The following is a 26,531-nucleotide window of genomic DNA, read 5'->3' as shown; positions in this document are numbered from 1 at the left end:
GTACCATTCCGTATCTCTATCCCAAAATTTTATTTCGCGTAATTTTTCAACGCAATCGAGCGATCAGTAAAGTAAGTTTTATTCGCTCGATCTCTTTACGCAATGATCTTCCCTCGAGGATCATACGTATGATATTTTACAAGACTAATCTATTTTACAAGATAATTCCATTAACTAAAAAAAAGAAAAAGACTGTAACTTTTGCACATATAATCTCACGTAATAGAAGACAGTTTCCAAATTCTAATCTCCAATTGATCAAACGTTCCAAACGATCGAATCCAAACGATTCTCCCAAACGCGTAATTTCCTCGAAAGTAATTACCATAGCTAACATTTTTACAATGTTGTTGCAGAGAAGAGGAGAGGAAGGTTGGAAGCAAACGGGACGTGAAAGATCACATTTGGTCGAAGGAGAGCTTTTCACGGTTCCCTTATCTTGAGAAATATATCGCGGTCGAAGGATCGATCGTACGACCACTCGTCGACGTACCGTGAAACGAGAGACGAACGAAAGTTTCGACTCGACGATGCAAAATTCGACGACGGAAGAATGGGAGGATCGTCGCGGGATTAGATATTACCAAAGGATGCGTATCCTTGGATCACTCCTCTCTCTCTCTCTCTCTCTTGAAACAGTTGAACAGTGGCCAAAAACAGTGGCTGACTTCCTCCCGTAATATCCCTCTCCCCTCCCCCGTATAATGGACGGTTTTATTTGCAGCTGACAGAATCCCGCTGCTTCGCCTCGAGGAGACGAGAGTCGGAGGGTGAAATTCGGGGTGAAATCAGCTCTCCGCTGTGTGACGGAACATGAATTTTTATTTCCGTGCCGGGTTGCGGCTTATTTAGGACCCCCGGCGTTCGCGTATTTCAAGAGGAAATCGGTAAGAACCGAGGGGGGCTGTAAATTTTCTTCCTTCTTTTTACGCGAAACTTGCTCCGGAGAATGAGGCGATCTTATCAAACTGTAGGATGAAATTTTTCTTACAATTATTGCGTGAATTCGATTAATCTTTTTAGCTAAATTATTATTATTATCATTTCTCCGTTTCAATCGATTCAATTTTTCCAAAATTTATGATTTTTACAATTTTTTAAAACCCGATTCCTCAACGAATCCCAAAAATCATTTGAAATTTTAAACGAACACACTCTCTCTCTCTTTCTCTCTCTCTCTCTCTTCTGAGAAAAAGAATTATCGAAATATTCGCGAGAAGGAATGGAGAAGGAACGAAAAAGTCGTTTCAAAAAAATGGAGGAGAAGAGAATCGAGAGAGAGAGAGAGAGAGAAGGGAAGTCCGATTCCTTAACGAGTCCCAAAAATCATTTGAAGTTTTTAAACAAGCTCTTTCTCTCTTTCTCTCTTTCTCTCTTTCTCTCTGAAAAAAAGAATTATTGAAAATATCACGTATTCGCGAGAAGGAACGAAAAGGTCGTTTCAAAAAAATGGAGGAGAGGAGAATCGAGAGAGAGAGAGAGAGAAGGGAAGTCCGATTCCTCAACGAGTCCCAAAAATCATTTGAAGTTTTTAAACGAGCTCTTTCTCTCTCTCTCTCTTTCTCTCTGAAAAAAAGAATTATCGAAAATATCACGTATTCGCGAGAAGGAACGAAAAGGTCGTTTCAAAAAAAATGGAGGAGAGAAGAATCGAGAGAGAGAGAAGGGAAGTCCGGTCGATCGAGTTTGGCGATGGCGCGCCTCCCCCTTATTTTCGAATCGTTTTCGCGGGTATGCGGCTCATGCGCGCCGCGTCACCGCGTCGAAACACTGGCGTCGGGGACTGTGAATGGGACGACGACGCCGACGGCGACGACGCTCGACGTGCGAGGGAAAGAGGACGAGCAGAGAGAAGTCAGTCTGGCCGCGCGCGCCTACGATCACTGTCGACCGCCGGTCTCACGTCGTTCTCCTCGCACCGGCGGGACGGTCGTTCGAATCTCGTTATTACACTCCATCGTTTTCCATTCCTCGAGACACCTATCCGCGCTCCGAATCTCGCTCGTTTGCCTACGAGTTGAGAATCGCTCGAAAATAAAAATTGGGAATCGTTGGAATCGGGATAAAAATCCAGTTTAGACGGAATTATCTATCGTGAAACGAATTTTTAACAAGTTTCAAAGAAAAGTAGAGAGAAGTGTATAACGTTTCGCGTTGTTTAATTTCTTTCTTTTTTTTTTTCTTTTTTTCTCCGCGAGAAAACGGGAGGAGTTTTGTTTACGAATGTAGACGAATGTGAATGAATTTGTGCGCGGGGGAATGCAGAAAGGGGAAATAGCTGTAATAGTGTGTGCTTTTCATTTCTTTGATTTACCGCCACGATTACGGGCCGCATTCTTGCACGCTCGCTCACGTGGACCACGCGACGGCCGCGAATTTAAATTACGAGCTTCTAGTTTTCTGCCACGCGGAATGCTTTAATTCCTTCCGCGGCCCGCCTCTTATCGAGATCGACGCGTTTGCCACCGTGGTGCGTTGTATATATATATGTATATTTGTATATCTGTTTAAACGGGCAATGATATCGCAAGCGTGCGCGTAATCTCGACGGTGTTCGAGAGGATCGTCTCGCAGCATTTTTCGGGGAAAAGTATTGGTTGCACGAAAATACGAGACGACGAGAGGTAAGGCGATGATTTTTAAGTTAAATTAGTTGTTATTATTGCAAGGATGAATTTGAGTTAGCGACGAAATTTTTTTTGCTCGACAATTTTAACGATTTTTTGTTTTTAGAGGCGTGTCTTTGCTTCTTATTAACGTTAACGCGGATTTGTAAAATTTCGAATAATATTTTCTTCTTTTTACGTCTCAAAGGCTCTTTTTGCGTAATAACGATTAATATATTCGTTATTGGGGAGATTTCACAAAATTATCGATATTAAATGTTGCAAACAAGTTTTATAATTTTTCCAAAGTATATTATATTGGATAAAGAAAGAAAGAAGAGCTCCTTTAAGTCGAAAAATCCTCGAGTTCGTCAAATTCCTCGTCAAAATCCTTCCATCGTCCACACGCGCGCATCCAACACGTTCCACAAAGTTCCTTAAATCCATCCTAGCCCATCTACCGTCTTGTTCTTAATCCATAAATTTTAACGTTTCCCTCCCACTGTGACTCGCTGAAATTCCACTCAACCACTGCTCCTATTAAAGTAGGCCAAAAGTAACAAACAAACGCCGTCGTAGGCGCTGTACACAGATAAAAGAGAAATAAGCGTAACGAAAGTATAACCTGGAGACGAGAGAAAAAAAAAAAAGAAAAGAAAAGAAAGAAAAGGGAGAATAAAGGGAAGATCGAAATCGAAATTTTAGATCGCGATCGAGAGTGAAAAGGAGAGTAGGAAAGAGTCGTGAATGAGGATGGCGATGGTGGGCAAGCGTTGCCACGTGCCGACGAAAACCCGGCCCAATAAATCACGTTACGAGCCTAGAAGTCTCGATCGAACGACGATCCCTCGTCGAGAATTTAGAGAATCGAATTACGAGATTTGGAGAAAAAAGTAGTCATCCTTTTCACAATCCTCGAAACTATTGAAACGTTTGGCGACTTGAACTTATTCACCAACCGATTAAACCGAATTCTTGGAGAATTTAACGAAGTCGGCACTTTCATGCAGATTCTTTGATATTTCCGCTACGTATCGGAGAGCTTAATTGAGATACTTTTAACGAACGGTCGTTAATTAACGAAATCCTTTCTTTTTCTTTTCTTTTCTTTTCTCCACTCTTTTCGATATCGAATTTTAATGGAAATTTCATGGGGCCGATTCAATCCGTTTTATCTTTATTTTTTCGTAAACGGAGGTAAATGGAGAGGAGCAGGAGTTCAAATATACTCCGATGCTCGGCCGGAGGATAAAAAGGAAAAAAGAAATTATTATTTTTATCATCGATAATTTTCGACGATCCGAATTTTAAAGAGAAACAAGTGTAGGAATGTAATTTATATTCTCCGTGACGGGATAACAGATTGTCTTGGGACGAGAAAATACATGACAGATATCTTTGAACTCGGGCGCTCGCGTTGCCGCCGCCGCCGTTGCGTGGGTGCTCGGTAATATTGTGCCCGAGACGTAAACATAAAATAGAAACTGGAGAAGTTTCAGTCCAGTTACCGGTTCAAACGAGGTATATCGCCTCTGATGAGCTTCGAAACGGAGAAGAGCTTCCTCGAGAGATAAAACGCGGGAGGGAGAAGGTTTAACAACGCGACAGAGAGAGAGGAAACGACTTGCCTAGCCGATGACGGTCTGTCGAGAAAGACAAGTAGCGCGAATGTATATATATATATATAAAGAGAAAAAAAGAAAAAGAATTGCATCCACGGAGGAATACACTCGAGACGACGAAAAGAGATTGCAGTTTTTCGAAGTTTACGACGAGACGCAACAACAATCTCGAAAATGTAGAGCAGAAATTTTTCGACGCCAAATGGAAAGCGACTCTGTTGATCTTCGACCGTCTTCCTTCTCGCCCGTCTACGAAAATAAACGTAAGCTTCAATAACCGAGCGAAACTAGAGCGTAGTATCTCACGTATCGGAGGGACCGCTATTTCGATTTGCACACAATCGAGCAACGCCTTCGCTGTTCGCTCCAGATCTCTAGACGATCCCTCGGATTTTATCCGACGATGCCTCGTCATTTCTATCGATCGATCGGTGTCGCTCGACTCCACGAGATATCGATGGATAATTATTAATTCAAGCCCGGTCGTAAATTATTCTTGGCGCGGAGAGCCGTGGGTATTGTTGGACGATTATGCGGCTATTCGATTATCGATCGTTTCGATTCGGTCGGCTCCCTCGTCTAATTGGAAAATGTATGACAAATAGAAATTGAAAGCGCGACGGTGTGGCGTGCTGTACACGCGGTTCGATTGACGCAACCGGATCGAGGCGTGCCTAAAATTCTCTATGTAACACCATGTGACACAGATACCGAGATCACCTTTTTCGAAAGTCGGCCCCCATGATCGCGTCGAGTCCGCTTTCCGTTCTCCGCTCGCGAGAATCTCCCCTCGCGAATCCTCGCCATTATTTTTACCTTCGATCCGTGCGCGATCGTAGATAGATCATCCCATTCCGAATCGTCTTATTTTCCTAGCTTTCTATCGTGACGTATCGTATTGAAAATATCGAAGAAACGTGTTGTTTGCAAATTAGAGTTGAGAAAAGAAAGGGTACATCTCGAACTCGTATTTTCAAATCATTCCTCCGCGATCATTTTTGATACGATCTCTTGGATAAGAAATCCTGAGAAATTCTTTCGTTCGACCTGAAAGGATTATTCTGGCGGAAATTTCGTACAAGCCGACCCGGTCGATCACGTATCCTCGATTCATATTCAACGATACACACCCGTCGCAATCTAATGGCAGAAGCTATTGGCCGAGTTCGTTCTCGTAATAATAAAAAATTATTACGAAAAGGAACGAAAAAGAGACGGATCTTGTCGCTATTCCATCGGATTGCAGCGCGTGTTTCCAGCATTCTTGATCTTCCTCTCTCTCTCTCGTATTTCCCTCGTTTCCTCCGCGTGATTTTCTTTTTATTATTCCTCGAACGATTTATTTCTCGAGCAAAATTTGATCGGCCAATGAACAAATACTGATTCGCGTCTGGTAGAGCAACGCGGAACGAGGAAATTGCGACCCGATTTTAGACTTGCGTTTCTTGTTGTTTCTTCTGTCGGTTGGATAGAATCTGTAAACAGCGAATCGCGCATTAATCGAGATTCCGTGGGGAGGATTTTTCCTTATGCACGATTCGGTAACGTTTCGCTTTCGAGAAACTTCTAAATATAGTGACCGGTACGGACAAACGTGTTCCACATATGTAATAGCAACAGCACATGCGTGCGGGCTCGTAGAAGGGACATTGGCGCGAGACCATGGCGAATTGGTGGCGCGCTCGAGGAATACCCGAGGCGGTCGATATATCGTATCCAAGGAAATAGTAATAAAAACGTGCTACAAAACCGTGCAACCGTTTACTTTCTCTTGCGACCTTCGGCTTGCGAATTGGCCGGCCATCGGATTTCGAAAACGGCCTTTCCTTCGGATTTTCACACGGGGAGGGCGAAAGGATCTTCGTTTCTTCTCTCGGTTTCTCGATAAATCGTTTCTTACATTTTCCAATCCAAATTTTTCTCCATCGTGAGAAAACGGGATCATCTTTCGCTATTTCGTCGAATTATTTTTCTATCTTGGGGAGAATGTGCTAAGAAATTTTGCAAAATGATAGAAACGATCTAAGAGAGTTTTCCAGCAGGAAATTCTTTCTCTCGATATTCACCCGTTTGATCAACGGGCGTAAACGAGACGAAAGGAATATAATTATGACGGCACACGCGCGACACGTACTCCACGATTATCCGCGATAAAGCGCGCGTTAGCTGGAATATTTATTTAGCGCGGAGCGCGATAAGGGGGCGGGAAATTTATCCGGGACAAGCGGAAATACGCGCGGTGAATATCGCGCAACGAGATTCTCGTGCACGAAATACCCGTTTCCGTACTCGAATAATGCCGCGAGCCTCGTCGAATCAAACGGATGGTTTTCGATCGAAGAGAATCGACAGACTCTGTTTTCGAACGATTGTTAATTTCGAGCGGATTAAATCGAAAATCAAAAGTTTCTTTTTTTTTGTAAAAATTAAGATAGTTTTTACACTCGTCGCTTCGAATATGCATCTCGAACGATTTTTTTTTTTAATGATTCAATCGAAAAGGATGAGATTTCTGTGAAATTTTTGCATAAGCTTACGTGCTTTTATTTTATAATGAAGATTTTCGAATATTGCTTTTTGACAGTCTGTCATTTTCTTTCTTTTTTTTCTTTACCGAGAAAATTATCCGCGATTCGAAAGGAATGAAAGGCAATTAAGGTATATGGATCCAGAAACCAATAATTATCAAGGTATTGGGAGCATCTTAAGAATCGATTTAATTACAAGTCACTCAGTCGAGGGCACGAAGAATCGAAAAACTTCACGTATGAATATTGAAACGTGTATTATATACGCGCTCCTCTCCGATTGACTGTGCATATTTAACGATACGTGATAAATAAAATTTCGAGCGTTACGTTATAATTCATTGATAATATCTTGTTGCCATATTTGTTTTTTTTAAATCGTAATATCTTTTTGAATTTTCTTCCCTGCATTCACTCCTTGCATTGGAACTCCGCCCTGTATCAAAATTAATTCATCAAATATTCCATCACTGACTGAATTCACATCTAAAAATGGAAAGATATATATAAAACCAAACTTTGGAGACAAACAAAGGAAAAAGTAGAAACCTCCTCTTTCCATTCTCGAAACGTTCGCATTCGTTTAAAAACACAACGATTAACCTGTTGCCGGCGGAATAAAAAGTCGTGGATTCATTAAAAATGCGCTAAAGATCCGCCACTACGTGCCACGACGATTGTTCACGACGCCATAAATCTGTTTCTGCCCCCCTTTTAATATCGAACACTGTTTACGATCTCCGTCCGCGATTTCTTTTCGCCCGGCCGAGCTGAAGAGAAGAAGGCTTAAAAACCAAAGAAAAAAAGAAAAAGGGTCCAAGATACAAACGGACCGGCCCAGGTGCGCAAGAAGATTCACGAGATCTTCTCACGACACAGGCGTAACACTTGCTCGGATATTTGTACTCCGTCTAGAATTTAATGGAGGCCTTTGTTTTGTTTCAGCTTCGAACGAATCTCGAGTTGACGAATATTTCGCGAAGGGAAACGAGTCGTCACATTTGGCGATTTCGTCGAGGCGATAGCACGGCCGATAATTCTTAATACTTAATTAAGGGCACCGTGACACACTGCGGCGGATAAATTGAACGTGGGCAGCCGGAGAGATATTCGTAATAGGACGGTTCGTGAAATACGGGTTAATTGAGCCGCGTGTCTTGCAACGCGTGAAACGGAAATTTGTACAAATCGGTTGGGAGTTAATTAGTGTAAGTAACGCGATGAAAGGTTTGTTGCTCTCTTTCCTCTTTCCTCTTTCGTTTAAATAGAATAAAATAGAATTGTTGGATGAAGGAAATTCAATGGATGAATATTACTGCAAATTAAAAGAAATTCATTGATTGTCGTTGGATCTTTTTTTTTTAGAGGAAAGACTATTCTATAATTTTTATTCTATAATTTTTAAATTTCATACAATATCCACAAGATACACAAAATATCCAAAGTATATCGTTCATTCATGTATTGAGGATAATTGAGGAAACTCGTAAATTGCATATTCAACGTTGAAAAAAAATTAATCCGAAGAAAGCAATATTGAGAAAGAAATTGAATGAATTTTATCGAATGAGAAAATGTCGTAATCGACGTAAATTTTGCGGCTTGAGATCGCTTTTAAGGCGAAAAGGAAGGGAAAAGTCAGAAACAATGAATACCGAGATGAGTTTCTCGATAAAGGAATGATGTCTTTATAGCTGATGCTCAAACGAAATATCCTGTCAAGATTTTTATCCGTTTAATTAACGCGTGGCATTAAGAGACGCGTTGAATCGGACCAATGGAAACGCGCCTTTCGGTCCCCGATTTATTCGCCGGTTATACAGCAAATTATCGATCGAGTCGGTGTAACCATGGAAAATTAATTTTTTAGGCGCCATCGCTTTCGTGTATATACTTAATAAACCCGTGCACCTCGTTAATTATCGCTGGGGGGAGGGGGAAACGAAAGTCGCGCATTCGTCACTGTGACGAAATCGAAACCGAAAGATCCCTAAAGCGGTGTCGGTAGTGATGGGTTCGAATATGCGCGTTTGATCAAATTTAAACGAAAAGTTTCCGAAGAATTTGTTCGAAAAAACTGATCTTCCCTATATTTAATTTAGATTCACGTCACTTTTATTTTTTACGATAAATGAACTAAATATTACAAATATTCTTGTCTCGTTACTATGATCTTAGATTTGCATTATTTTTTATCGTAATTTCAACATTCACGCTCCATCGCAAAATTGCGTTTAAATTTTTAACTCGAGATTAATAGTGTCGGGCATAAGCGTTCTAATTTTATTCCAATTCTCTTAACCGTGTTTTCAATGCCCATCGTAGAAACGCCGGTCGTATTCCTTTTCTCGTTCATTATTAATAGAGCGCTCTATTTTTAATAACGCGTCAAAAAACGACGAGGTCGTTAAACAAGACTTCGAACATGTTCGCCAGACGTGTGTTACACAATCGAAATCGTACAAGGTTACTGTCAATTTTTAGAGGAAAGATTTTAGAAACTTGCCAAAGTGGATCGGGAAAAGAAATAGACGGAGATTAAGTTATCGATTAATGTGATACCGTTTTCGATCGTGGAATCGCGAGCCCAACTTTTTCCTCGGAATTCGCCTCCAAATTTTCTTCGATTCGTTTCAATGCGTGATTTAAAGGAACGGGGACGAATAATGGACGAATACCAGACAGAAAAGAAAGATATATCCAAAAAGAAAAAAGATAGAATCGCATTCTTTCTCGAAAAGAGTTTCCCCCTGGAAATGGATCGAGATTCGTGATCGATCAAAATGGCGAGAGATAGCAGTGGATCTCGTTTGCAAGCTGTAACGCGATAACAGTTCTGGGGAAAGGATATTGGTAGCGGTTGTTAGCAGCGGAAACAGGGTAGCGGAACAGTAGGAAGAGGAAGTGAAAGCGCGCCGTAGGAGATCGATGGTGTTTATTGCAACCCCTGTTGAGCTTACCGGATTCGTCCATTATACCTTCCCTGTATCTTTCGTCTACAAGCTTTTATTGGACGGTGTTTGCAAATAAAAGCAACGATGCAATGAACCGCTACGTGTACCGTCGAAAGATTGACTTTTGCTCGGGAGGGTAAACAGTGAGCTTTCGAAGAGGGAGAAAGAGAGAGACTTACGACAGTGTATGCAAAAAGAAAACAAGGGAAATGGAATAGTCGTTGCCCTTTGCTTTAAAGATAAAAGAATGTAATTGTGCTCGTAAAATCGAAGAACGATCGATGGATCTTTCTCGGATGGATTTATATAAAAGATTCGATCGATTAAAATTTAACTTTAATTAAATCGATGAGAAAAATTTTAAAGGAAATATATTCAAAGAGGAATAAGAATAAATCTCTAAGCTCCGTTTCTCTTTCTTTTTTCTTTCAATTTTCTTAGTTTACTTTAGAAGAAGAATGAATTATAAGAAGAATGATAAAATTGAGAATGATGATATATAGATGAATTATAAAATAAGATTCGATCGATTAAAATTTAACTTTAATTAAATCGATGAGAAAAATTTTAAAGGAAATATATTCAAAGAGGAATAAGAATAAATCTCTAAGCTCCGTTTCTCTCTCTTTTTTCTTTCAATTTTCTTAGTTTACTTTAGAAAAATATTTCAAGTAAGAGGATTGTTAGACATGATAATCGGACATGATAAATCGAGTGACAAGAAAATAAAGGGAATTAACGTGCAAAGGTTCCGCGAACTGGGCATGCAACTGGCAAGCGTGGAGAGGGCTTGTCTGTTACTAACGGCGATCCACATTTTGCTCGATAAGGGCGTCTACGCCGAGACGTTCACCCTCGGCTACATCACCGGCTCGAAAAGGCGTCCAGGGGACTTTGAGTATCAGCGCCCTGGTTACCGGATATCCGGCGCCATATCGCTCGCCGTGGAGGAGGTAATTGAACCGCTTATTTTCCCCGTATATCGCGATACATCGCAACGACCACAATTAGCACGGAAGCAGATATTCAAAAGCGATGATAAAATTTTCGGAATCTATCCCTTTATCCCTTCCTTCTTTATGATAAAAAAAAAAATTCAAAACAATATTCTCGAGCCGAACGAAAATTGTGGACTTAGAGAATTTAGAATTTGCTTTGGATGAGGTTGTTATTTTCCCCGTATATCGCGATACATCGCAACGACCACAATTAGCACGGAAGCAGATAATTAAAAGCGATGATAAAATTTTCGGAATCTATCCCTTTATCCCTTCCTTCTTTATAATAAAAAAGAAAATTCAAAACAATATTCTCGTTTCTTCGAAACGAAAATTGTGGACTTAGAGAATTTAGAATTTGCTTCGGATGAGGTTGAAATGGCCTATTCAGTGAAGGGTGGATTGAGAATTGGTACGAAGGAAGGATGTTGACAGGTGAACGCAGGCGAGCTCGGCCGACGCGGGCACAAGCTCGACTTCCTCGTCGCGGAAACTTATGGCGAGGAGGAGACCAGCATCCTGATGACCGCCGATCTTTGGACGAGGAATATCAGCGCCTACATCGGGCCGCAGGAAACCTGCATCCACGAGGGAAGAATGGCCGCTGCCTTCAACCTTCCAATGATATCTTACGTAAGTTGCGTGTATATTTTCTTTCTTTCTTAGCCTTGGCAAAGAATCCGAGTGTGTGGCGTGGCTTTGGTTGAACGTACCAAGTGAACGTGAGTCAACTGGAATATTTCCATTCTATTCTCCGTTAACGAACCTCTCCGTTTGATCACAAAAGATCTCCCCGCCTCTGCCGGCTCTATGTGACCCAATTGTGTCTTCGAGTTAATGCGTAAGTTTTTTACGCTACTCGTTTCGACTCGAGTCCCTTATTCTTCTCGATTCGAGACAAGAGAAGTGACAACGAGAATTTTAATGAGTTTCTTTTTTTTTGGAATTCTTTGTCGGAAATTAATAAGATCTAGTCTCATCGAAGCAAAGAAAAATTTGTTGACACTTGTTTAGAAGAAAAAGAAAGCTGGGAAAATCTTTTCTAGACATAAAATACTTATTTTTATTCTTTCGAAAGAACAAGTGCTTTAGAACTGTAACTTTGGAAGCACTTTGGTCAACAAGTTATATATATATATACATGCTTTCAATTCGATGTTACATAATGGAAACGAAATCGATTGAAACAATCCCTTGAATTATTCACTGTGATTAAATATAAAACTCTTGAAAACGTATTTTTTCGAAAAATTAATTAAAATCTCTAAAATATATAGGAATTAAAACGAGATTTTTCCATTACACGATTCTTCTAAAATCCAAAATTTTTTTAAAAAACTTTTATCCAATTTTACTCATCCTTTTCCTCAAGATCCACGTTAATTGCAACGATCGGACAGCCAAGAGCGGACTCTCGGATACTCGACAAAAGTAGAGTTTCGGCCCCGTGCAACCCGCGTTCTATTTAAATCAAGGAGCCGTGCATCTATGCATTAAACGACGAGCGGTCCCCCTCCCTCCGCCAAAGTGTCCCGTTCGATCGTTTTTTCGCTTGTACACCGACGTGATCTGACGGTGCAATGCGCGGCTTCAAGCTACACGGCAGCTGGCAGGCCAACAACACCGAGGAAATAAATTATTCGCCCCACCACCACGTGAATACGAATGTGCGACAACCGAGGTTACGACACGTTTAACCCATTCACCGCCACGGAATCGTCGGACCAACGACTTTTATGTATCTGTTGTGACGTTCAATCCACTCTGCAAGGATTCAGGAAGGAAACATTTTTCCTCCGAATTTGACGTCGTCGATCGATCAAATTTGATCGAAGATCTTGGTGGAAAAATCCGCTAGAAATTTCCGCTGAAATTTATATTACATAAAATTGTAATAACACGTTTGATAACTTTTATATAATTGTCGAGATATATATATATATATTTATAAGAATTTTTAACAACGATATTTGGCGTGAACGATGAAGGAAAATTTACAGTGAAATAATAATAGGAAGTGAAAAGTAAATTCAAAAATAGATAATTCGACGATGAAGAATATTCAATAAAATCTAGAAAATGATTGTTGACGTTAATATTAATAATAAATATATTCGTGAGGATAAAGTGAACACGTCATTCGAGATTTCCTGTCCTACGTTACATGATGATATTGTATACACTCGAACTTTACCAAGAAACGTGAAAAGAGAGAGAGAGTTTTCATCTTCCGATCTTTACTTTCGCACGAAAAGCATGCATACTTACTTCGTGATTTTCACAATCATTTTTTGTACTTATCAAAAAAATCAATCTGATCAATTTTTAAAGAGTGCGTTAAGTAAAAGAAAGAAAAAGACGAAGGAACAATGTTACGACAAGAGAATAAGATAAGATAATGATGACTTCATAAAACTCGACGCTCAAACGAAATACCCTGTCGAGATTTTTATCCGTGTAATTAATACGTGGCATTAAGAGGCGTGATCGAAGTGAAGTTGGATCGTGAACGAAAGAATAAAGTTATATACGTGAAATATAATCCAAGTTTTAAATCCTTTTTTTCTTTCTTTCTTTCTTTTTTTTTTTTTTTAGATCGAGATGAGTAGCTTGAGAATCTTGAGAAGCTCTTATCTTTTGACGGAGGATGAACAATGGAATAGGAGGAAAAATCGAGGATAGATAAGAGAAAATTATTTTAAATTATAGAGAGAGATGAAATTCTGATCTTTAGATGCGATTCAATACGTTTTAAGATAGAAAGAGGAAAGAATCCATCCATTTTCTGTCTGGAAATTACTCGAATACATATATTTTCGAAAAATATAAACTGTTTCACGATTCGTTTAACGTCAGTTAAACGATTTCGAATGGACTCGTGCGAAATTAATCGACTTGTCGCTGAAGATACGCACAATAACTCGTCTCGATGTCGAGGGAAAGGGACTACTCAATTTCATTTCGATACGTATCGATTTCACATTCGATTTCTATACTTGTCCTTTACATAATACATTGGTTACAAAAAGAAGCAAGTATTCGCACTCGTATACTTCGTATTTTTCAACGAATGTTTCTTCTTTTTTTTTTCCTTTTTTTTGCCATGTTTAACATTTCATTTTCACAATATCCAATTTGTACAGTACGTAATATCAAATGACACGAAATGTTATACATGTTTGAACACGTAATTAATTAATACAAAAATTACGACAAAACGGAAATACTTTTTGTAGCTTTTTGTGTTCGTATCCAATTTCGAGATCAGAAAAGAAAAAAATTTAATAAATTTTCCCTCCAACGAAAAATACTTTCGAAAGAAGAAAAAGAGGATGAGAAATTTTCAAGATTAAATTTTCTTTTCTCCTTACTGATACACGTACGAGAACACAACAAATCTAATTTTCCGTTAAACTCTCTCTCCCTTATGAAAATTAGAAAACGCGACAAACTTTTCTCCAAACCAGTCGTTTCGAGTTGGGTCGATATAATAAATAATATTATCAAAATGTAAGGCACACAGCGTGGATTAATTGATCCAAGTTAAGTGTCGAGCGAGACACAGTCGTAAATCACCATGCTCATTTTCGTTCCCCTTTTTGTTTTCGATTTTTTCCACCGGGGGGGACCGTTATAAACGCTTTACGAGTCCAGCTGACACAGTAATCACTCGTGTCCCTCGCTTTCCAACCTGGTAATAGACCAGCCTAGAAACCAAATGCAAATTCGAGACTTGCCCGATACACGTGTACCAACACCACGCCGTTCCTTTTATCCAGCCTCCCTTTTGAAATATCTCATCGATAGTTTTAATAAAATTTTTCGTCCTTTCAGTTTTGCACCCATCGAGAGTCCTCGAACAAGAAGGAGTTCCCTACGTTCGCGAGAACGAGGCCGCCCGATACCCAAATCTCTAAATCCGTGGTCTCCGTGTTGATGGCCTTCAACTGGACCAAAGTAAGTCGAGCGATCATTATATACATGTTGAGAAATCCTAACACGAGATCGAAGTGAAATCAATGGATTTGATGAAAGTAAAAATAAAGAGAAAGAGATATTAACGTTTCTCGATCTCTTTTGCATTCTTTTTATATAATATCGAGTGATTGAATATTCAAATTGCCGTGAGCTTTACATTGATTTAACAAAAGAAATATTTTTATTAATCGAAGAATCAACGATATCTCATATCTCTTTTCCCAAATAAATAATTGTCATTGATCGGCATTGAACGCGTTCAATTTCACCGATTCTTTTCTCTTCTTTCAATCAAATATATAAAATTTCCCAAGATTACTCCTGAAAGTATCTATTTCTTTTTTTTAACTTTGAAAGTGATTGTTCAACGCCGATCTTCGATCAACTCTGCGAAATTTGACAATCTTCCATAATAAGATCCATTCCTTCTTCTTATTTCTTTTTCTTTCTTTCTTTCGCAATTTGTTCAGGTGACGTTCATGTACATGAACTCGACCCTGTTCGAATTCAACAAAATGTCAACGATCGCCGAGACTATATTGGCATCGTTCGAGGCGGCCGGTGTGACAGTGAACTTTATTCGCTGTTGGGAAGAGCCGTACCACGTCACGCACATGACCAATCCGTTCCACAAATACGTCACCGAGACTTATAGGGAAACTCGAAGTGAGTAGCAAAATCGGGCCATTTTTCTTTTTTCTTTTTTAAAAAAGAAAAACTAGAGACAATGTAGCGCGAAAGGTTCTTGTTTTTTCCAAATCGCGTACGAAACAGTGTACCCGCATTTTTAATTCTTCTTAAATAGGAGGAATTGTTTAGCCCGCATGTGACGATTGTTCAAAATTTCGCACGGTGAATAGATACTGCTCGTAATTCGTCCAATTAATTACGTGCGCGTTTTCCATTCAGGAGAATGTTAAAAATAGACAACGATTGACCCGAATTTCGGCAGGAAATTGCGATCGATGTAATCGCGGAAGAGTTTCAAATCGATGGATTTTTATTAAGAACTTGGATATTTTATTGAAAAAAAAAGAAAATTACAGAGTCGTTGAATTATATAAATGATAGGAGAGAATTAAAAGAGAATCGTTTCCGTCAGCGTCCTCGAATAATGGAAACGTAAATTTGCTTGCAGTTTACGTGATTCTAGGCAATTACTACGAGCACATGGGGCTGTTAATGGCGTTGGATGAGAAGAAGCTATTGGAAAAAGGTATAAATCCGCTGTAGCATAATCAGGTACATATACCAGAGAGCAGTGTCACTAGATAATATTTTAATATATCCGCCCTGTGATCGAGCTTTACTAAAACACACTTTTCCCGCTTTCGATTCACCTGGGAGAAATACGAACGAACTGAATTTTTCCCTTTTCGAGAGAGGCTTTCACCTTCTCGAGAGAGGGTGAAATTATTCTTCTTTCTTTCCTTTTCTTTCTTTTCTCTCGTTATTCGCCATCAATTATTTCCACGCGAGATATCCTATAAATTTCTCATTACATTCGTTCGAGAGAAAGCATATCGCGGCTGATTACGTGCCTCAGGTGAGTACTGGGTGGTCGGTGTCGATATCGAGCAATACGATGAGAAACGGCCGGACAAGTACTTCCGTGGTTTATGGCAGAGGAAGACAAACTCCTCGATACTGAAGGCGTATCGTAGCTATTTCAGCGTGGTCGCATCCGCGCCCATTTATTCCACCAACTTCACCCGCATGGTCAACTCGTACAGGCAGAAGCCGCCCTTCAACTTCTCCAATCCCCTCGCCAACATGGGTGGGATCATTCAGGTGACTATTAACAATACTCGCTTACCTTTCGTTTCTCTACTGGACGGATAATAATACGAATGGAAACAGGCGATGCAATATTAATTATTAACAATTACACTCAATTTTTCGAGTAATAATCGAATATCTATAAAGAGTTTTCGAAACTTTAAATTTTAATTCGTCGTAATGATATATACTTTAAATTGGCAGTGATCTATATTTTTCTATTCAAAATGTTTACCACTTTATTTCTCACAATCAGTATTTTAATTAATTAACTTAAAATCTATATATTACTATTCTTACTTTTAACATCATTAATATTCTCCATTGGATTCAATATAATCCGTACAAATCCGTTTCCATTCTATTCACAATATTTCCACGATAAACATTCGCAATAATATCCATCCGCGATATTTACAATCGAACGCGAGCATGAACGAACGAAAAACGAGAAAAAGAAAGCACCACGGAGGAGGCGCAAATGGAAGGCCGTCATCTCGACTTCTTAAACGTAATCGTTTTGTTCGTGTTATAAGGCAGATCGTGCCGGAGACGGCGTATCTGTACGACGCGGTGCACCTCTACGAGAGATCGTTGCTAAAAGCTCTGGACGAGGATCGGGACCCGAGAAATGGCCGAGAAATGGTGGCGACTCTTTACGGCGTTCATTATCGGAGCGCCATGGGGTACGTATATACGGCTTATCGGCCCTTATGCAAATCAGTTTCGTCGCCGAAAATGCGTGCAGGCATCGGCCGATTCTCGACGAAGCGATTATTCCGGGTCGAGGAAGACGGAAACGACGATGATCCGTCATATCCTCGAGCGGAAATCTCGCGGTTCGATGATTAAGTTGGTGACGTGATTTTCGATGTAAAAGAGAATTAAACTCTTTATCTTTGATTTTAAATTTTTTCTCGAAAAAGAAAGAAAGAATTGGAATTTTAATTCGTGAAATTTTATATATATAGTGGATCTTGATTCATTATCAAAGATCAATGAGATTGGTTATTTGTTGTAATTGAAAAATGTAAAAGATTTTTATTTTTCATATTTTAATTTCCCAGAAGTAGAGAAACGCCAGTAAATGGGCGAGCAGGTTAATAACGTAGATATATCTCATCGATATCGCGGACAATTTTATTTCGATCCCGAAAATGGAAATCTCTCTCGAAATCAACTAAATAAACTTAATCTCCTCGAGATCGTGATAGATTTTTATTCATCGGCCAATTCGGTTCACCTGAATCACCGTGGAGATATTTATTCTCTCGCGTGGGACAGTTTAAAGTGGCCAATAAAGCAGAGGCGACGATTATTACGATGACGCAAGCGTCTAGAATGATAATTGACCCTACGAAATAATTAAGGGACTTTCGCGCCGCTATCCCGATCTCTCGGGATATAATTTCCCTTTTTCGTCCCGATACGATCTCGCGAATATTGCAAAATTGGTCGCGTATAATATTTCTTTGAAAATGTTCAACCGATGGGAAGAAGTTGGGCGATTAATAAAAGGTGGGGGGAGGGAATAAATAAATACGAGGATATAAAATTTGGGAAGGAAAATAAGGCATCTCTCGGGTTCGTTTGCGCAATTTACGGGGACTTTTAGCGCTTGTAAAGCGCGGGTTACGACGCCCCGCCTGTTGCATGATACATCATCTGTGCAGATATATGGTGTACATGGACGAAAACGGTGACGCTGAAGGCAATTACACTCTGATTGCGCTGGACGATCGGCCGACAAAGGGGCACGGTTTATACCCCATAGCTTACTTTGTGGGAAAGGAGAACGGCACGAATCTGCCGGTAAGGCATTAACTGATTTTTCAATGACGCTTTTTACCTGGACCCAGGCCACCTTTCGTCGCTTTCGTTTATCGATTCCACCACGTTTCACTTTGCAGGCACTTCGATTGACGAGGGATATTTCGTGGATCGGTGACGGGCCGCCGATCGCCGAGCCTCATTGCGGTTACCACGGTGAAAAATGCACGTGTACGTGTATATTTACAATTTTATCATCATTATTATTATTATTATCATTTTTATTTATTTTCTCTCTCTGTCTTTTAATTTTATTCAACTCGCAATAACGATAAATCAATTCCGTGACATTTTTTTTCTTTTTTACTTTTACGTTTACAATCGTGCAGACGAAGGAACGAGGTGAAAGCAAGGTTTTATCCAAGAAGCGCGTTAATAGAAAAGATAGAATTCGTTCATCCGATAATCGAAATTCGATTCGATTCGATTAGAGGGTGGATGGGGTCAAGGGTGGAGAGGATCTTCCTCCCCATCCCTTTCGAATTACCATTCGTCAGCTTTCACCTATAAGATATAGATGTTTCGTATAGATGTTCGATCTCGTTACGAGAACACGTGGTAAAGTTTTACCTCTGCGGCGAGCTTAAGAAAAAAAATTTACACAAATGTAAATATGGTTGAGGAGCGGGAAACGCCCTCCCTATCCTGCGGATACCTTTTTCGTTTCCTTTAATTGAGATCGAATACCACGTGTCTCGGCCACGTAACCGCGATTACGTATTGTGCAACAAACGGCAGCCGCCACGGTTGTGACCGATTTAAACGTGAAACGTTTGAAAGGGGGATTAAAACGATTAAAAAAAAAAGAAAAAACGAATTGATATCCGATTTTTTGACAATTTTAATCTCTCGCCTTGGAAAACTTTCGATAATAGAATCCTCGAGAATATTTTGTAAATCTTTAGATTTAAATAAGTAAAAAGAATATATACATACAGATGAAACTTACAAAAATTAGAATTCTCGAAGGATAATAAATTAACAGGCTCGAAAATATTTCGATAATAGAAAAGGAGTGATTGTGGATATAAACGTAAGTAAAGAGGAAGAAGGAAGAAATAAAAGAAATTTGCGATGGTTTAGCTCACACGGGAGAGATCGTGGGCGGAATAGCAGGTGGATTTCTGTTGATCATGGCTGCCGTGGCCCTAGTGCTGTACAGGAATTGGAGGTACGAGCAGGAACTGGATTCCCTACTGTGGAAGGTGAACTACAAAGACATTCAGATCAAGGAGCAGAAGGACGAGTCGTCGGGAATCAACGAGGCGCCCACGAAATGCAATTCTAAGGTAAATAAACCCGTTGCCTTCGTTCACGAATATTCGTTTTCTACATTTCTCTCCACTCTTATACCAATTCCCTGTTATTTCAGTCATTTACCTCGACCCAATTGATCCCGGGACTTTCGAAGCTCAACATATTCCGCTATCAAATCCTGAACGATACTCTCGTGCTTATTATACAATGGAAACGATTTTAAGATCGTTAAAACGAGGCGTTTCGTATGAAATTGATTTAATTTTTTTTCTTTTTTCTTTTTCTTTTTTTGAAAGTAAATTTTGTTCTTATTCACGATTCAAATGTTGTGAAAGTTACACGGAATTTGCCGTAAACGCAGCGTGTCATTTATTAAATTGGTGTTCTTATGAAATGTTATTTTCTGAAATAAAATTTTAAATTGCTAGCATTATTATTATTATTCCGAATTAACTTTCATTATCCCACGTTTTCCAAAAATTATGAATCCTAGAATTAAAAAAAAACAAAACGAATCCTTTTTCAAAACTGTTTTATTACTAATCGATTACTTTTGACGAAAAAATTAAATTATTTAACAAATCCAACTGCAATCGCGAAATCGAAATATATATATCGAAGATATATTATCGTTTACGATTAATTACACCAGCGATTATTAAATAATTTCAAATACCGTCGTACCGAGAAAATAATTTTTCCTGCACAGACAACGACCCAGCCCATAGTAAGAACCAGCCAAGTATCCCTAAGCTCGAATCCCGACGCCGATTTTCGTTATTCGATGATTTACACGCAGATAGGCGTGTACAAAGGGCGGATATTCGCCGTGAAGAAGGTTCGGAAGAAATCGATCGAGATCACGCGGGAGATGAAGAAGGAGCTGAAAGTGGTGAGTACCGGTTGATTCTCGAGCGATCGTGATGAAAAGGGAGACAAGCTTTTTCCGAGCAGAATTAAGAGGAGGATCTCGTTTTCCGTAGATGCGTGACTTGCGACACGATAATTTGAACGCTTTCATCGGGGCGTGCACCGACCCGCCAAACATATGCATCGTGGTCGAGTATTGTGCCCGTGGAAGTCTCAAGGTAAAAATGGTCCGACAAGGGTATCGAGTTTAAGTAATTAAGTAGACGAATACCGGAATTCCCGGCTGTAATTTTCTCTCCGTTTCCCTCTTTTTTTTTTTCTTTTCTTTTCTCTGTTCTCCTTAACAGGATATCTTGGAGAACGAGGACATGAAGCTGGATAATATGTTCATGGCGTCCTTGGTCGGAGATATAATCAGGGTACGTATTGTTGTATGGATATATTGATAGTTTTTTTGAAATGTAAATTAAACTCTTGCCTTTAGATAAGTTAAGGAATAAAAAGTTTCTCCTTTTTCTTTCTTTTTTCCCTGCTCGATTAACGGTAGCGGTAAAGTAAATTTCGGTTTCGAAAGTTTTGTTCGAACGTGAATCTCGTTCATATACGCGTTTGGGCAAAAAAGTTTTTATAAGGTGGTACAGGAGGAGAATAGATCCTAGAGGAAAGTTTCGGAATAAATGATACGTCTTACGGGGCCCCGTATGGAGAAGCAGTGGTGCTCGAGTTGAAAACAAAATTTTTCACAAATTTATTCAATAGCCGAACTTTTCTCGTTTCTCCGGTGGAAAAGCTTGTTGAAACTTGACGCTCGTTTCAAGTTTTCCAAGCTCCATCCCATCCTTGATTGATCCGAATCATCGCGATCGAATTCGAACACCTTCGAGAGTTTCTCTCCTCCCCCCTCTTTTATTTTCGTTTATTACTTTTCAGGGCATGATCTATCTGCACGATTCCGTGATAAAGTATCACGGCTCGTTAAGCACGTCCAACTGTTTGGTAGACTCTCGATGGGTCGTGAAACTGGCAGACTTTGGGTTGCACGAGTTCAAAAAGAACGCCGAGTGCGAACCGTGCGACGTTATGAAGAAGTATCGCGGTAAGAAATATACCGATTTCATTTACGTTAAACGATAAATAATTTTAGAAATTAAAAAAGATAATTAAGAATAAATATCATATCATTTTGGAAGGAATAAATAATTATAAAATGAAACTAGATTCGAGGTCTCTTGAAAACTTTCTTTTCGATCTAATTTTCATTTATTCGTTCGAAAAGTTTTCAGTCTCTAATTTAAAAGAAAAGAAAATATATTCGACAGGTTTATTTTATCGAGCGCCTTCTTGAATTCTTAATAAATGTATTATTTTGAAGGAATAAATAATTATAAAATGAAACGTTCGAGATCTCGATTTACAAATCTTATTTTGAAAAGTTTCAATCTAATTTTCATTTATTCATGAAAAGGGGGAAAAATATTGTATACGTATTCGACAGATTTGTTGTATCGAGCGCCTTCTTGAATTTTTAAATATATTATTTTGAAGGAATAAATAATTATAAAATGAAACGTTTGAGATCTCGATTTACAAATCTTTTGAAAAGTTTCTGTTCGATCTAATTTTCATTTATTCGTGAAAAAGGAGGAAAAAATGTATATTCAACAAGTTTGTTGTATCGAGCGCCTGAATTCTTAATAAATGTATCATTTTGAAGGAATAAATAATTATAAAATCGAGATCTCGATTTACAAATCTTATTTTGAAAAGTTTCTGTTCGATCTAATTTTCATTTATTTGTGAAAAAGGAGAAAAAAATGTATACATATTCACGTTTGTTGTATCGAGTTTGAGCTTGAATTCTTAATAAATGTATCACTTTGAAGGAATAAATAATTATAAAATGAAACGTTCGAGATCTCGATTTACAAATCTTATTTTGAAAAGTTTCTGATCTAATTTTCATTTATTCATAAAAAGGGGAAAAAATATTGTATACGTATTCGACAGGTTTGTTGTATCGGGCGCCTGAATTGCTACGATCGACGAAGAGTCAAGAGCCGATAGCGCGCGATTATCAAAGAGGGGACGTTTACTCTTTCGCGATAGTGTTGTACGAGCTTCAGGGGAGGCACGGCCCGTTCGGGATCACGGAATTATCGGATTCGGAGATATTGAAGAAGGTGATCGGCCGGGAAACGGGGACGGAACCGTTCAGGTATTACGATTGAAGTCGCGATCTGTCCAAGGCAGAAGTTACTTGAATTTTACGTGCTTTTGTTTCCACCCTGTCAGCTACTCTGTTTTCCTTGAATTATCTCAGACCACCGTTGAACCAGTTGGAGAACTGTTTCCATTTCGTGCGCGATTGTCTGATAGAGTGCTGGGCCGAGGATCCCGAGGCCCGACCAGACTTCAAGATCGTGAGGAACAAGCTGAGACCTCTGAGGAAGGGCATGTAAGTTCAATTTCCAACTTAGAAGGATTTCCACCTTAAACAATCCTTTCCACGATTCTTCTTATTATTGCATTTTATCCTCGATGGAATTTTTAGACGTTTATTTTAAAGACGATTTAAATAAAATATATTCTGGATAAAATGATAGGATAAGAATGAGAGGTGAATTTTTTTTCCAGGAAGCCAAACATATTTGACAACATGATGGCCATGATGGAGAAATACGCGAATAATCTGGAAGCCCTCGTCGACGAGCGAACGGATCAATTGACGGAAGAGAAGAAGAAAACAGGTTTAAGACTTAAACACCTCTCTCGAATCGTATATTTATTATACTTAAACCGAAACCGTTTTCAATTTTCAGATGCTCTGCTGTACGAAATGTTGCCCCGTTACGTGGCGGAGCAATTGAAACGGGGACACAAAGTGGAGGCGGAAAGCTTCGACAGCGTCACGATTTATTTCAGCGACATCGTAGGATTCACCGCCATGTCCGCCGAGAGCACACCTCTACAGGTGATTCCTCCTCCAATTCTTCCAAAAGATACGATATTTCTACTGTATAATAATTTTACTTTAATTTACTTTTCGTACAATCGACATCTCAAATTTCTTATTCGTTCCCTTGCACAGGTGGTAGACTTTCTCAACGATTTGTACACCTGCTTCGACTCGACGATAGAAAATTACGACGTGTACAAAGTGGAGACGATCGGGGACGCTTACATGGTGGTGAGCAAAGTAAATTATTCCAAGTTGTCGGAGGAAATACAACGAAAAAACAGTTTGTCATCTCGTCATTCGTTACGTTTTCGAGATTCGTGAAATACATTCAACGATATCGAGCGATATTGTTCTCGCGTTCATACGGAATTATATTCCTTTTTCGACAGGTAAGCGGCCTGCCTATTCGAAACGGTATCCAGCACGCGGGAGAAATTGCCAGCATGTCCTTGTGCCTCCTAGACGCCATTAAACAATTCACCATCCGGCACAGGCCCCTGGATAAATTGCAGCTTCGAATCGGTATACATTCAGGTACGAGAAGGAACGAAACGGGCGTGTCACCCCTCTCTACGATTTTCGCACAGCTGACACACTTTTACTTCTCGCTTAGGACCAGTGTGCGCCGGTGTGGTAGGCCTAAAAATGCCGCGTTACTGCCTATTCGGCGATACCGTGAACACGGCCAGTCGCATGGAATCCACCGGCTCTCGTGAGTGATCGTATCTTTCGCCGCGAAATATCGAGGGATAAAAGAAGGAGAGAGAGAAAGGAGAAGAAAACTCAAAAGAAACAAACCTTTACTAAATACACTTTTCTCTATCTTTCAACAGCTTTGAAGATACACTGCAGCGGGGAGACGAAAGTGCTGCTTGATCAACTGGGCGGTTTCAAGATAGTGGAGAGGGGCCTGGTCTCGATGAAAGGCAAAGGCGAGCGTCTCACGTACTGGCTGATCGGCGAGGACCCGATCCTCAGGGAGGAGAGGAGCAGGGAACGGGAGAATCGAAGGAACGGTCACTCGGCGAGGAGGAATCCCTCGATACCGCGGAGCTCCCTCAAGAACAAGTCGTTGGTACGATCGACGTTCATGAGGTGTTCGAGCGAGTCGCCCAAGAGATTGCGCTTCGCGAGCTCGGACCAGTTGAATCAGAAATGCTCGCGCGCGAGCAGCCAGTTGGAATCGATAATCGACAGTAGCCCGTGCAAGCCGAACATGTGTCGCGCCGCGGGGACGGGGGCGGATCCGTGCGCCGTCGCGGACAGTTGGAGGTCGTCGAGCAACTCGTGCCCCTGCGTCGAGAAACTGGGGGTGCAGGAAATCACGAGGATCGACGCGAAGGAGTTGGGACGGCACCGATCCCGCGCGGATTCCAAGGGTTTCAGGCATCTGAACTGGACGAACGAGGCTTGCGAAGCAGGGGCGAAGAACTCGCGGCTCGGCTCGGCGGGGATCGCGCAGACGAGCTGCAGATCCGCGCCCAGCAGCCCGAGGCACAGTACTCTCGTCCTGAATTGTCAGAGGCGAGCCGCCCAGTCGAACGAGGAGATGGACGGGTGGGACGCGACCACCCCGTTGATTTATCATCCGGGGGGACGATTGGATCAGACGTAGATGTTGGAATTTCGTGTGGTAATAAGAGGGGCGAGAAAAGATGGAAGAATGATCGGGCGAATTGTCAATTCTCGAACTCGATTGTTTTTTTCTTCCTCGGGATCGAAATTTTCTCGAGGAAGAAATCGATCGATCGTTTCTTTTTTTTTGTTTCTTTCTTCCATCCGCGCTACGTAATTAAATTCGATCGATTTAATCGACAGCTGATCGAGGAGGTTCGGTCAATTAAAGGACGGTTGTTGACGCGCGTATCGAATATGATTCTCCCCTCGCTCTCAGTACACGACGTACCAAAGCGCACCGTACGTACAAACGAGATACCTAACAGATGTATTTATACATTATTTATAACACACGTAACTCGTGCACGGAAATCAGCGCGCCAATGTAACGGTATATTCCACGCATTAGCTTAGACAATCAAGAAGGCTCGTGCTTTTTATTCCACGTAAGTGTCTCTAGTCAATTTAATTTAATTTTTTAAACGCATACGTTTATGTTGTTTCCAAACGCGATAAAATATTCGGGGCAAAAAATATTATTCCGCTCGAAACCCGGCCCGGATAGAAAAGAATAGAACTACGACGAATATTTTATATTAGATTCTATTCCTGTAACGAACAGTTGCGTTACACTGATATTCTTTAACTGCCGGCACGTAGTACTTATAAGGCAATTATTTATAGAGTAATATATATATACGATACCATAAACGTATCGCCACGAAAAATTTTTCTCGATAACGTGTCTAATTAAGATACCGATATATCGTGTAAGAGAGCATATATGCAAGTGTATAAGTTTATTATCCTTCTCTTCAAATAAAGAAATCAATTTAATAAAACACGAGATTCAGAGATCAGATTCGAAAAATTAAATTAGAATACACGAATTCTCCGTGCGAAAGATATCGAGAGAACGAGTGAAGATAATCCGAGATAATTTCGCGAGATCTTTTATTGAGTCGCAGAATCGCAGGGATCGGCACGAGCACGATACGTGACGGAATGGCGGTGATAACGCGCCAAGATCCATTAAAAAAATTATTAGCATCGAGGAAATTAATCGTAACGGGAGACCGAATTGATTCCACTCCTTGGTTTCGTCGTGGTTGGAAAATTGGAGAAAAATGGATGCAAGTCTCGGTCGATCGAGAAGTCTAAACGTTCGTACGCATCCAGAGCGTAAAAATGAATCGTTTGCAATCGCATCGGCGACCGTTTTACCGAGGGAGAAGGCGCGTTACGAAAGTCGTGGTGGCGCCGATGTAAGTCCGGTTGCAGCCTTTCAGGCACGTTTTTTACTTGGCGCAGTTGGAAACGATTCACGAGGAGAAGATCAAAGATTTATCAGGATGGAGAAACGAGCAACGAACGTTGCGTTCGTATTGCAACGCGAGTTGACGGATTGGCGTTAGAAAGTTGGCGTGTTCAAGGTGGGAAAAGGGGACCTAGCAGTTTGAATATGCATACCGGTGACGTTCCATTCCCTTTTTAAATATCTAATGGTACTGTTACGTTTATTTATATATATAC

At 40.2% G+C, this 26,531-nt stretch overlaps 1 protein-coding gene and 1 long non-coding RNA gene across 5 annotated transcripts in view; one reads left to right on the top strand and one right to left on the bottom strand.

The window, feature by feature from the left end:
* LOC107964181 overlaps positions 1-26,531 on the bottom strand; it is a 37,352-nt gene that overhangs the window by 5,715 nt on the left and 5,106 nt on the right. The gene's annotated exons all lie outside the window — the stretch shown is intronic.
* LOC550964 (guanylate cyclase 32E) lies at positions 372-25,554 on the top strand. 4 transcript variants are annotated; one of them, XM_026439840.1, is made up of 24 exons: positions 372-887; positions 7,702-7,964; positions 10,459-10,663; positions 11,144-11,341; positions 14,543-14,665; positions 15,157-15,352; positions 15,825-15,902; positions 16,233-16,477; positions 17,006-17,151; positions 18,139-18,277; positions 18,376-18,466; positions 19,379-19,584; positions 20,262-20,444; positions 20,536-20,640; positions 20,770-20,841; positions 21,353-21,518; positions 22,430-22,637; positions 22,743-22,877; positions 23,057-23,169; positions 23,242-23,393; positions 23,511-23,609; positions 23,771-23,915; positions 23,995-24,093; positions 24,215-25,554. In XM_026439840.1, exons 3-24 carry the CDS (start codon positions 10,475-10,477, stop codon positions 24,994-24,996), a joined length of 3,870 nt encoding a protein of 1,289 aa, XP_026295625.1. In that variant the 5' UTR covers positions 372-887; positions 7,702-7,964; positions 10,459-10,474; the 3' UTR covers positions 24,997-25,554. The 4 variants fall into 4 exon arrangements, with proteins under 4 accessions (XP_026295625.1, XP_026295626.1, XP_026295624.1 ...); XM_026439839.1 differs by lacking the exon at positions 372-887 and adding an exon at positions 1,839-2,624; XM_026439841.1 differs by lacking the exon at positions 7,702-7,964.

This window comes from Apis mellifera, linkage group LG3 (genome assembly GCF_003254395.2).
Source record: "Apis mellifera strain DH4 linkage group LG3, Amel_HAv3.1, whole genome shotgun sequence".
Taxonomy (NCBI): Eukaryota; Metazoa; Arthropoda; class Insecta; order Hymenoptera; family Apidae; genus Apis; species Apis mellifera.
This window is presented reverse-complemented; position numbering and strand designations above follow the sequence as displayed.

Coding starts and splice junctions, on each gene's coding strand:
- LOC550964 (XM_026439841.1), top strand. CDS start 10,475: ATGCAACTGGCAAGCGTGGAGAGGGCTTGTCTGTTACTAACGGCGATC. Junction 11,342..14,542: donor ACCTTCCAATGATATCTTAC/GTAAGTTGCGTG, acceptor TCGTCCTTTCAG/TTTTGCACCCATCGAGAGTC. Junction 17,152..18,138: donor CATTATCGGAGCGCCATGGG/GTACGTATATAC, acceptor TCATCTGTGCAG/ATATATGGTGTACATGGACG.